Source organism: Knufia obscura (genome assembly GCF_036327395.1).
Source record: "Knufia obscura strain CCFEE 5817 isolate CBS 148926 chromosome Unknown scaffold_2, whole genome shotgun sequence".
NCBI lineage: Eukaryota > Fungi > Ascomycota > Eurotiomycetes > Chaetothyriales > Trichomeriaceae > Knufia > Knufia obscura.
The window spans coordinates 2,683,135-2,696,431 of NW_027042688.1; the positions used below are offsets into that span (position 1 = coordinate 2,683,135).

Consider the following 13,297-nt stretch of genomic DNA (forward strand, 5'->3'; position numbering starts at 1 on the left):
TAAGAAGTAACTCGTAACTTATAGTAACAGAGACTTATCGTAGTTGCGTAGTCGCTAACTTTGTTATATGAATTACGAACGATTAATACGAAGATCTCCCTTACTACAGCGACACATTGAATTGGACCGTTAGGGCAAGCTAGTTACCCTAAACGGTATTCCTTACCTACCTCCTCTAAAGACCGATATATAAGTAACCTCTTAGACTATAAGAGCGGACGATAACCTAGATACCCCGCGAAAGTCTATTAAAACCCGTAACGAGTCGCTAGTACTAGGCGTATTCCTAATAGATAACGATATCTCCGACGATAAAGTAACCTCTCGGTACCTCCTACCGAGGGTCGCTAAACCAGCTAATACCTTATTACAGCCTATAGAGGGAGCTTAGTAGGCCGAACTATAAAAGACTATCTAAAAGAAGACAGTTAACCTTTAATCTTATCTTAACTACGAGACTAACGATAAGGGAGAACGTATTGTCGCAGTAGCTAACTCTAGTATTGATCCTTTTAACCTTATTACTAAAACCTAGATCGAGTTCGTTAAGCGCGTCGTAGCCTTACCTTATATCTAGTTTCGAATAGTTAGCCGCGTTATCCGATACAACTAGGCCCTAAAGAAGACTCTAGAAGAGAAGGAAGAAGTTAAGATACTCACTAAGTCTTAAAACGTTTAAGCCTCTAAAGATCGTAATTAATACTAAGCTCGAGTTTAAGAGTTAGAATAGGTAGTTATAACGAAGGACGATAAGATTAAATAGAAGAAAGTAACTATTAAGAAGGTATGAGGGCTGCTAGCGGAGTCGGATAAGAAGATTGATACTCTTAATGCGGAATTATAGGGCTAGTAAGACTTAGTCGCCGCGTTCTAGGCCGTATAAGATGTTACCTTAAAGAAAGTAGTATCTACTGCTCCTTTAAACGAGCCTTCGGACTCTGATTCCGACGATAACTTCGGTAATCGCGGACCTAGGCGGCGCTAGGATAAGATACTTACTCGCTTATCTACTTAACGAAAGGATTAGCGAGACTACTCTAATAGCGAAGACTTAGACGCTAGTTATAATTGACGGGAAGCTATCTATACCTTTACGGCTATAGGTTATACCACTTTTACTAACTCGTCTCGTACCCCTTAAGGCCGGTATCCTAACCCTAATAAGTATAACGGAGAGGATAAGATAAAGTTTAAAGAGTAGTATACTTCCCTTATACTTAAGCTAGACGAAGATTACGAATACTTTATATATATTAGGGAGAAACGTACTATTTAGTATATCTACTCTCGGACGATTAATAGGGCCTTTAATATACTTGAGCCCCGTAACCTAGCGACCTACGAAAAGAAGAAGGACGCTTTCTAGACTAAAGATAAGGTGTTAAAGGTCCTTAAATAGAACTTCTAAGAGAGAAACCGAGTTAAGAACGCGCTCCCTAAGCTTAGAGCCCTTTAATAGAAGTAAGGCGAGTCCTTCTAGGACTTCTATAACCGATATCGCAGTCTAAAGTGCTAGACGCCTGAATTACTAGATAAGGTAGAATAAGACGACTTCTATAAGAAGCTTCTACTACGACTAGGAGTTATTATTAGTTAGAACTATAAATACCGTATTAATACGTTTTAAGACCTCGTTAATATTTATTATAAAGTAAATAAATCCTTTAAAGATAACGATAAGAGATATCTACGAAATAAAACCGCTAATAGTAACTAGGGGTTGAATATAACTAAGACGGTAGGCGCTAGTACGAATACCTCTTAATAGATAAAGACTACTACTACTACTACCTCCTATAAGCCTAAGGACGGTAGCCGACTCGGCCCCTTCCCGGAGGAATTTAAACGTCTTTCTCCCTTAACTACTCTAGGCTTACGAGAATAGTTAGAGAAAGAGGGTAGGTGTTTCGCTTATTAAAAGACGGGATACGATTCGTTTAGTAATAGTTGTTCGTTAGCGCTATAGAGTAGAGCACGACGTAAAGCGCGAGGCTAGAAGTTATCTAATAATAATACTATAGTAGAGGAGCTCCCTACTAACGAAGATATTACTGCGGAGTTACCGACTAAGTCGGAAAACTAGACGTTCTATATCTAAGTCTCGATATAGAACGACCTCTATTTAAGTGCGATAAACCTAGGCTACCTATACTACCTAAGGGTTAGGCCGCGGCCGATACTACTATATAAGGTAAAGGTTAAACTAACGATACCTAGTACATTCGCTCCTATTAAACTAAGACGAGGAACCGCTCGCTTATACTAGAAACCTCCCTCCGAGAAGGCTTAAACTTATAGATATTATCCCTTTCCGTGGTCGGAGAGGGATAACTTCTTATAGTGCCTAGGTTTATCTCCTAAAAAGATAGCCTATAATAGGAAATACAGTACCTAATCGATATTAGCGCTTTATCTTAATTTATCAACGCTTTAACAGCTCGACGGTTAGGATTAGAACTGAAACCCCTTACCTAAGTAAAGGTTATAAGATTAGCTAATACTAGTAAGTAATCCAGAATCGAATATTATATTAAACTAGATCTTGCGATTGAATAATACTATAAACGTCTCTTTTGTTATATAGCCCCTACGCTGAACTTCCCTATTATCCTTAGAACCTATTAGATATCGAAATACCACGTTATTCTAGACCCGGCTAACCGTATCGTAAAGTTCTAGACTTCTCACTGCCTATAGAATTGTTTACTATATAGATATGATTATACCGTCTTCGGGTATACTCCCGTAAAGATATATCCTATAGTCGTAATAGACGGAATTGAGATTACCGAATGTTCTATTAGTGAGTTCTGTGATCTTCTTACTAACTCTAAGTACTTGATAGCTACGATATTATTACTATCTACTACGAATACTACTCTAAAGAATATACAGCCCTATATTATAAGCTTACCCTCTCTACGCTACTGTAACGTGAGCGTAGATAATTACGTGAAATTTATATAAGGTAATAAGGATAAGACTACGGACCTTGTAGCCGTTACTACGAAGGTATTGACCGAATACTACGAATACTTATTAGTGTTTTCTCGTTAAGAGGCTAACGAACTACCGCCGTCGCGCCCTAGCTATAACTACGTCTTCCGACTCGAGGAAGGTAAGCCCCTCCCCTATAAGAAAGCTTATGACTAGACTAGAAAGGAACTAAAGGTAATACAGAAGTATATAAACGAACACCTAGGTAAGAACTTTATCCGCTCTTCCTTATCCTAAGTAGCCTCGCTAGTTATCTTAGTACGTAAATCCGGCGGCGGTCTACGCTTTTATATAGATTACCGGGCCCTAAACGTAATTACTATTAAGAATAGATATCCGATACCGCAAATTAAGGAAATATTAAATTAGCTCTGTAAGGTAAAGTACTTTATGAAATTCGATATTATCTCGGCCTTTAACCGACTAAGAATTACGCTCGGCTAGGAATAGCTAACCGCCTTTAACACATATTTTAGCTAGTTCGAGTACCTAGTAATACCCTTCGGTTTATATAATGCGCCTAGGACTTTCTAAAGCTATATTAACTCCGCGCTCTAGAATATACTTAATAAATACTATACCGCTTACCTTAACGATATTCTAATCTTTAGCTAAACGCTTACCGAGTATAAGAGGTACGTAAAAGAAGTGCTTCGGCGGTTAAAGAAGGAAGGCCTATATATTAATATAAATAAGAGCGTATTTTATATCTAGGAGGTAAAGTACCTAGGGATAATAATTACTACCGACGGTCTTAAGATAGACCCCGATAAGGTAGAAACCGTTAGAAACTAGCCGGTATTAAGGAACGTTAAGAACGTACTGTCCTTTCTTAGCTTTACTAACTTCTATTAAAGATTTATTAAAGCCTTTAGCCGTATCGCTCGGTCTCTTATCGACCTTACTCGAACTAAGAACGGGAAATTTGAATAGACCCTCTTCCACTAGAGGGTTTTTAACGAACTAAAGGCTAAGTTCATATCCGAGCCGATACTTATTTACTTCGACCCTAATAAGGAAACCTAAGTTAAAGTTAACGCCTCCGATTATATCGTCGTAGGAGTGCTGTCCTAAATAGATAATTAAGGTATACTTAGACCGGTAGTATACTTTTTAAAGAAGATAACGCTATAAGAATGCAATTACGAGATCTATAATAAAGAACTCCTAGCGATCGTTAAGGCCTTTAAGGAATAGAGACCCGAGCTAGTAGGAACTGTATAGCCGGTTTAGGTAAAGAGTAACTACCGAGCTCTAGAATATTTCATGACAATAAAGTAGCTGAATCGTCGCTAAGCTTAATAGTGAGAATTCCTTTTATAATTTAACTTTACTATTACCTATCGCCCGGGGAAACAGGGTACTAAACTAGACTCGCTAACTAGGAGATTAGCCGACTTACTGAAGGGGGTAGAGGACGCCCGGATCTAGTACCAGTAATAAGTGCTTCTTAAACCCTATAATTTAGGCTAAGGGATCCTGCCTCCCTCATAGTTAAATACCGTATATATTATAGCTACGAAACTAGCTAAAGCAGAGAAGAGTATCGATAAAGAGCTCTAGGAAGTAATCCTTTAAGATACCCTAATACAGAAGATTACTAACGCGGTGAAGAAGGAAGCGCGGAAGCTCCCTACTAAGGTTATATAAGAGATAAGAGGTTATTATATCTCTCTTAACGACTATACCCTAAACGGAACGCACCTTAGATACTAAGGTAAAGTTTAGGTTCCTAGTAGTCTATAAACGATAATCCTAGAGTTATACTATAACTAGGGACCCGCGGGCTACGGTAGCGAGACGAAAACCTTCTTACTGATTAAGAGGAACTACTAGTAGCCCGATATAAGGAATAACACGCGGAACTATATCGCTAACTATTACACTTATAAGAGAACGAAAGCCTTTTAAGATACTAAGGACGGAGGCCTCTATTAGCTAACGCCACCTTAGTATAGGCTATAGACTAATATTATAGTAGACTTCGTAGTTAAACTCCTACTAAGTACCTCTTACGAAGGAGTAACCTACACTAATATTATAGTAGTAACGGATCGTTTATCGAAGATAAGGCACTATATACCCGTAAAGAAGATCGACGCGACCTCTACCGCAAAGTTGTTCTTAGTAAATATCTATAAGTTACACGAATTACCCTTAAAGGTCGTCTCTAATAAAGGGACGTAATTCACTTCGACCTTTTATAAACGCCTAAGTAATAGACTAGGAATATTATCCGCTAAGAGTACATCTTTTTACCTATAAACCGACGGTTAATTAGAAATCTCTAACTAATTTATAGAATAATACCTGCGCGCGTATATAAATTATATATAAGACGACTAAATCGAATAGCTGCCTCTCGCTAAGTTCGTAGCTAATAACTATATCTTAGAAATAACTAAGATAACGCCCTGCTTTACGATATACGGTTATTACCCTCGTATAAACGTAGTGCCTACGCTAACTATAATTCCTATAATAGGCCCTATGCGCTTTAACGCTAATAACGTAGATAGATTTATAAGTTAAATAGAAGAACTTTACTAATACTTACGTAAAGAAATTACGTAGTTATAGGCTAGATACGAAACTAAGTCTAATTATTTAACTATAGCTATTAGAGTAGGCGATAAGGTCTAGCTTAACGCACGCTATATTCGAATTAAGCGTTCTGTGAAGAAACTTAATGATAAGAACCTTAGACTATTTAAAGTGATTTAATAAGTTAACCTATAAGTATTTAAGTTAGAATTATCAAAAAGTATATAAATCTACGACGTCTTCTATATCTCGCTACTCTATCCGTTAATTGATACTCCTATCCTACTTAGCTAAGCTAAGAAACGAGAACCTCTCGCTCTTATCGTTATCACTTAACCGGACTTAGAGAAAGAGGAATAGGTAGTAAAAGAGATAGTTAGCTCTCGCTAGTAAGGACGAAAGAGTAAACGATTATAATATAAAGTAGCTTAGGAAGGCGATAAACCGGGTTAAAGAGACTAGAAGGAGGTACTCTTTGGTTGCGATAACCATGTTTAGATATTCTATAAGAAATACCTAGATAAATCCGGCTCGCCGAAGGATTACTAATTCTAGGTGGTACCTAATTCTTTAGAAGAAGAAGAGGACGCGCCCGTAGAATCTAAACCTTGAAGACTCCGTCTACGATCATTAAAGACACGATACGCTAGAGATAGATAAGAAGTAATCGTTTACGGTACGATCTAGAGGAAAGATAAAGAAAGTTAAATGCATTAACGCCGAGCGAAATACTTAGATAGATAAGTGCTAGCTGAGAGGTTTAATTAAGTTTAAGGTATTAGCGAGTCGCTTACTAAACGATAAATCGCGCTGTAGAAACACTATAGTATCGTAGTTAATAACCGTTGTACCTAATAAGCAGCGTTACTCTAATTATAGCCTAACTAGGTCGCCCTAGTAGCTTATAGCTACTTAATAAAAAACGTTACTCTTTATAGTGATTTACGGAAATATAAAGTAATATTAGACGCGAGACTCGTAAACCTACGGAAGTACTTTATTAACGGCTAAAGGCGTACGACTCCGAGCGTAGGTAAGGAAGAGTTGATCCTTTATAAGCGCTGGGACGAGGTTTAAACCGAAAAGGTATACGGTATTTAAGCGTAAGCTAGGATAGTACCGGAAAACTTTAAAGTGATAATAGCAACTAGAAGCGTGTAAGTTAGAGCTATAAATTACTTATAAAAGCTAAGACCGATTTGAGGTCTGAAGAAAAGTTTAAGCTAGATAACGACTACTTACAACCTGAGCTAAGGATACACGGTTGTATAGGTAATATATGTGAGTTTGTTTTTGAAAAAAGGAACTAGGATATGACGGTGCTTAGAGGACCAAGCTGCTTCGAAAGGGGGGGGGGGGGGTAATATCACGCCCACCAACCACCACGTGACTGTTAATGCCTAACAGCCTGATTATTGTTATATTAGGCCGACGCAGTCGCAACCTTTTATTACGATCTTCTGTACTGCTTTTCGTCTATTAGTTAATATAATCAGTTCAACCCACGTCTGTGACATTAGTAAATTAATTTACGCTATAATACGATTTAGTTATAAAGAAAGAATAAAGGCTATACTTAATTAAGGTATAATCTAATATTCTTTAAGTACTATTTATAGTTTAATATTAACTAATTTCTAATAGAAGGTATATCGCTTTAGGATACCGTAATAGATTATAGTTATATCTATTATCTTAAGGTATTACTAGTTAACCTAAAAGGTATATTTAGCTTTTATATTATAGAATATCGTAGGTTATAAATAATTACGGTTATACTTCTAACGCTAGTAGTATTAGCTAATAATAATAGTTATATATTAAAGTAGATCTAGAACGTTATTATTAACTTATACAAAAGCGAATACCTACTTTATATATAATTAATAAAAGAAGAAAAAAGTTAAAGAAGATAGGCGTAAAACTAGAATATAAGAAGATTATAAATATAACTACTAAGCCTTTATACGTAACGATATAGGTAATAATAATAATAATAACGTCTAAGTAATAAGGTTAATAAGGTTAAAATAAATCTATATTAGAGACTACTTAGGTTATAAAATATATAGAATTATACCTTAAAGCGCTTATAGAAGTATATTAAAAGTAGCTTTTTATATATTTACTTAGTACTAAAACCTATTTTAATCTATTCTTACCGCGTAGATTAAAGGTTTCTATACCTATTTCGCTAGGTATATCGATATCGTAATAGTAGGAGGTTAATAGTAGCGGAAAAGGGGTTATAGTAGTTTTTTAATATATAATCGTATACGAACTATCTACGTACTGTATCTCTTTACCTATTATCTATCGTATCGGATCCCGTTCTTTCTTATTTTATAGGTATCTTAGTTCGTTTTTATATACTAGGTTTATTTTAGTTAATAATATTAATTCTAATAATACCTATATTAAAGCTTTACTTACTATAATTAAATCTAATATTAAAGATATTAATACCCGTTACTTACACTACTTTAATTATATTATTAACCTTACTATAAAAGTATTTCTTTTTAGAGACGATTTTAATCTATTTATTAAATAAGTCGGTAATAAAAAGGCTATTATAAAAGTTAATTAGGTTTATACTATATAATAAGAATAGTAAAAGAAGAGAGTACTAAAAAAGCTATTTAATCTTATACTATATATTAAGTTATTATTTAAAAGAAAAGAGGTATTTAAAGTAATAATAGTTAATAACTACGATATTAATAGTATATTATAATATTTATTAAATAAATTTTAAGATTTTATAAAATCGTAGTTTAGAAAGATAGGCTAAGATACTATTAAATAATTAGCTATTATTAGCTTTATAACTCTTAGAGTTTAGCTTATTAAGCTTTATTAATTTTAATTAAGTATAGTACTTATATACTAAGTCTAATTAGGTAAGTATAGTAAGCTTTTAATAGAACTTTACTAATATCTTTTTATTTTATAGAACTTATAGTTAAACTTAATAATATAATATAATAAAATAGTTAATATAATATTATTAAATAAGCTTTAAAGATTAAAGAATATCTTATTATATACTAAAGCGAATAGTAAAATATTAAAGTATACTAGAAACTTACTAAATAAGACTATTAAGAGCTTAAAAAGATTTAAGCTTCTCTTTAACTATTTTAATAAGCGATTAACCTTATTTAAGATAAAGCTAGTAATAATTAATAGAGCTTTATATAGAAATAGCTATCTATTATAAAAGCCTTAATTAGGTTAATAAAGAAGATTATTTAAAAATATAAAGATAAGAACTAGTTTAATTATTATCTTACTTAAGTATACTAATATATATAAGAAAAACTTATAAAGTAGTATAAGAAGACTAATCTTATTTATATAATATATACTATTCTAATCTTACTTATACCTAACAGTAAAGTAGATTACTTTAGGTGTAATTAGTTATTAACCTTAGAGGATAAAAAAAATAAAAACTATAATACTAAAAAGATTAAGATAGAATATACTATATATTATAAAAAAGAGGGTATATGGCTACTAACTAGAATATCTTTTATCTTTAAAGTATAAATAAGTTATCTTAACGTAAAGAATAATAATAATTCTTTTAATAAGTATATTAATACTCTTTCTATAAACCTTTTAATATAGATAGACTATTATATTCTTAAATAATAGAATAATTATAGTTCTTTATAGCTATAATAGATAGCTTATAACTTAATATTAATACTCGCGACTTTATATAAGTATAAGTAACTTTTTAGTAGTACTAAGTACCTCATTTTAGTAATAATAATAAGTATAAATAATAAGATAATCAAGAAACGAGAATACCTACGATAATAGCTTAAAGCTAGCTTAATTAAGATACGATAACTATAACTAATTAACTCGTTATAACTCGCGAGTCAACTTAAGAGTTACGAGTTATATCGAGAGCGACTCGTGAGTTGACTCTTACTCGCGAGTTGCTAGGCCTAGGACTCTGGGGGGCACATCGAGCAAAACGGCCCTTTTTCGCAGATGTGCCCGTAAGTATCAATGGGATTGCTTTGAGCAAAATTAGGCACATACAGTCAGCACGCCCTGAAGGGGACCGTCGCGAGAGTATCTGCACACATCGCAGGTCGGCTTTGGGTCTGCTTATGTGGCTTCTACCTGGCTGTCGTCGATTACACACCACTTCAATATCTTCGTCGGTTAGGCATGCGAAGCGTAGTGCGCCCCTCCGCCGACATGTTTCGTTGCTCGTCGAACACCGTTGCGGTGCTGAACGGCGTGCGCGATGTGTTTCCCAATGAACGTGAGCCCTCGATGTCTGGCAAGCATGATGCGAACATGTAGGACTTCTGGCCCTCCTTGGAGGAGAGTTATGTGGCTTCTGAGAGTATGCCCCAGTAGTACATGTGCTCAGGTTTCAGCTTGCAGCTTCGGCTTCTTCGTGCTGTTTTCCTCCTCTTTCTCTGCCGAAACAGGGCTTGCACCTCGCTTCGCTGTAGGCTGTGGTATATTGGCCTCGGCGGCAGAGTTGGGCTTGGCTTGATTCGTTCCGTCCGCCTGGTTGTTTTGCTTCTGAGGCATTGACTTCTTCTTGTCCTACGTAGAATGTTTGTTAGCATAACTTCACCATACAGGAACGTGGCGCCGAACCTCGAACTACAGCCTCACTCCTCGACCCCGTCACTCACGGATGTCTGTGTTCCACTTACACTTTTGCCACCCTGATTCTTGTCCTTCTTCTTCTGCTCGCCAGCTTTGACCTTATCCTGACCCTTTTTATTCCTAGCACTGATGAGCGCCTCGTTTGCAGCTCGAAGCTCTCCTCTTCTCTCGTCGCTCTTAAATTGCTCGTGTTCGAACATCGACTCAATGGCAGGGTAGTACTTATACATGTCTTTGATTTGTGGGATGGTGACCCGCATGAGGTCGAAGGCGATACAAATGGACATCTGCTCGGCGGCTTCTTGCAAAGACGTCTGATGCTTCAATGCCGGTGGAAGAGAGGTAGACTGTACACGTGCTGCACCATGCGCAGCTTGATCCATTTGTTTGAGGTCGTCACCGGTGAGCACGGCATTTTCAGTAAGAGCTGGATCTTCGATGGGTCCTGGTGGATCGTTGGCATCGCCGCCTTCTTCGAAGTTGAGTCGATTGGGAGGTTTGACATCTGTGAGCGTCGGCAATTTCTGATATCGCTGGCTGAAGTGAGTGAGTATGACATTCTTCGCTTTCATTGCACTTGCAACACCAAGCGCCTCGCCGATAGTCGAATGCCTCTTTGCAATGGCATCACCTTCCATGCCATCATCGAAGGTTGCTTCGTGTATTAGCACATCCGAGTCTTTGCCAATCTCGGCAAAAGCTGCAGAAGGACGGCAATCACCGCTATATGAAACCTTGAAGCCGTTCGAGAACGTAATGGAGATGGCTTGTGCTCTCTGACAGTGGCTGACTCGAACTGTATCCAGTCGTGTTATTGGCAGCGTCGTGTCTTTGAGGCGAACAGGCTGGTAATTCACGTCTGTAATTTGTGACTGAAGGACTCGCAGCATGACCGCATCTGTTGATTCGACGGACTTGTAGTCTTCGAGGTAGTCAGTCATATTTGTTTCAGAGACCAGGTAGAGCTTATGGGACACGGGATTGCCAGCCTCTGCCCGCTTTCGAGTAGCTTCTCTGTGCGCGACCATAAGGGACAACGTTCCGAGATGATGGTCAGCATGTAGATGTGAGATCCAGATCATGTGCAGGTTGCATAGGATCTCCTCGAGCTCGTCAGGCTGGTATAGTCTCCTCAGCTGGCCTATTGTGTTCTCACCAGCATCGAGAATGAAGTACCCAATAGATGGAATATGCAGAAGATTTGCAGACACGTTTCTATACTTCGAAGGCTGTGCAGAGCCAGTACCAAGTGTAGTGATAGAAATATCCTTGAATTCCTCCGCCGAAGGACCAGAGGTCTCCAGTGCAGATATCAGCGATCGTGTTTCGTCCGACATTTCCGCCACTTTAGCATCGATATTGACATATTCTGGAATGTCCTTGGTTGAGAGCTCGAACTTAGGAGCCGCTTGCAGTAGGAGAGCTCTCTGTGCTTGAATTAGATCGTCTCCGTAAAAGTCCTTGCCACTGGTGTCATTATTATGCTTCGGTATGGTAAACACGTTGGGTCGTATCTGAGCGAGCCGTGCAGCAGAAGCAGCAAACGAGTCCATTGCAAGGTAGTTCGGACTATCGTCCACAGAAGATATAATATGCTTGACAGAAGGAAAACTTGCTCTGAACTCGGAAAAGCCATGAGAATGGAGGACACCAGGGCCGAGGATCCAAATGAACGCGTGAACATTGACCAATATTTCGGCATCTTGCATGTTATTGAGCTTCTGCAACAAGTCTGGTAGGTAGTGTACATCTTGTGCATCCAGAACTGCGACTCCATAGCCTGGCAGTTGCGCATCCAGCACATCTTCTGACTTGATTACTCGTCCGTCCTCCAGGGTGACAGACTGACCTGAACTGAGCTTACCGAAGTCAGGACCAGGCTTAACACCAAGCTCTTTTGCCTTCTTGGGCAGGAAAACACCTCTTTGAGGCCTTCCCTTGACAAAATAGGACATAGAAACAGACGTGGGAAGATTGTCAGCTGGAGGAAGCTCAGTGACAAGCGCGGAGGGCCAAGGCATGCGTACTAAAACCTTCTCATCAGGATCGATATATGGCGCGTCCTCCATCTTGGTACAGAATGTGGATTGCAAGTCTTTCGTCGAGGGATCGCGCTTCCAGATCATGGCGGGTAACTTGATGTCACGAAAGACGGCCTCGGTCAAGCGATCCTTTCTCCAGTCCGAGTCGAACATGTCGTGGACGGTTTTCTGGCGCAGGTTCTGCTCTCGTTGGATTGTACTCGGGCTTGCGCTACGGCCATTCGGCATGGCATCACCGCTACCGCGACGCATCTTCCTTTCAACGGGCAAGGCCCATAGCAGAATGTTGGCATCCACGTAGTCCGGCTGCTGGGAGAGCTTCCAAGCCTTTGGATCAGCTTCTCGGACATTGAGGGGCATGCCAGTGCGAAAGATAAACCTTCGTGCACATGCGATGCTGTGCCATATCTTGGGACCGCCGTGTATAACGATATCGCCTAGGGTCTTCTTCTCTTCCGCGGTATCATCACCTGCCACGTCTGCCATGGTCAAAATCATGCCCAGAAGCCCACTGTTCTGCTCCCATTTTGTTTCGCCGGTCAAGAAGATGTTCCTGGCTTTCTTCAATGACACCCCTCTTTCCACACATGCTCGCTGAGTTCCTTCCGCAACGCGACCGAAGAGATATCGTTTGTTGTCGAAATGCAGGAGGACGGTTGTGCCCGGTGTATCAGCGGTGGGAGTCGTCACAAACTGGAAGTAGAATTTGTGCCGGTCGACCGGATTCTGAATGTCTGAGGTGGGAGACATATTTGGTGGGAAGTGTCTTGCACTCCCCCTAGAGCCTCTACCTGCACGCTCGATTTGACAGTTCTGCTCGTCTGAAAATATCAGAGGCTCGGGTCTTCCTTGAGATCTGGCTACCGAATGTTTATGCCATAGCGAAGAAACCCAAGATATATGATGTCTTATGCATGGACGCGGAGAGCACAGACCGGCTGGCTTGAATCGAAGAGACAACCTGGGATGGAGAAGTGAAGCCACCGCGCCTGCCAGAACGCAGATGTGTTGGTAGTACGAACTCGAAGAACAGCTTCACACGCCGGATCAAAGTGAATGTATGA

General features: G+C 38.7%; 1 protein-coding gene across 1 annotated transcript; it reads right to left on the bottom strand.

Annotated features, from left to right (window-relative positions):
* Positions 1-10,193: 10,193 nt before the first annotated feature.
* On the bottom strand, positions 10,194-12,983 carry PMZ80_002845 (uncharacterized protein; the record flags this gene model as incomplete). Its single annotated transcript, XM_064871277.1, has 1 exon — positions 10,194-12,983. One exon carries the CDS (start codon positions 12,981-12,983, stop codon positions 10,194-10,196), a length of 2,790 nt encoding a protein of 929 aa, XP_064733730.1.
* Between the last annotated feature and the right edge of the window lie 314 nt (positions 12,984-13,297).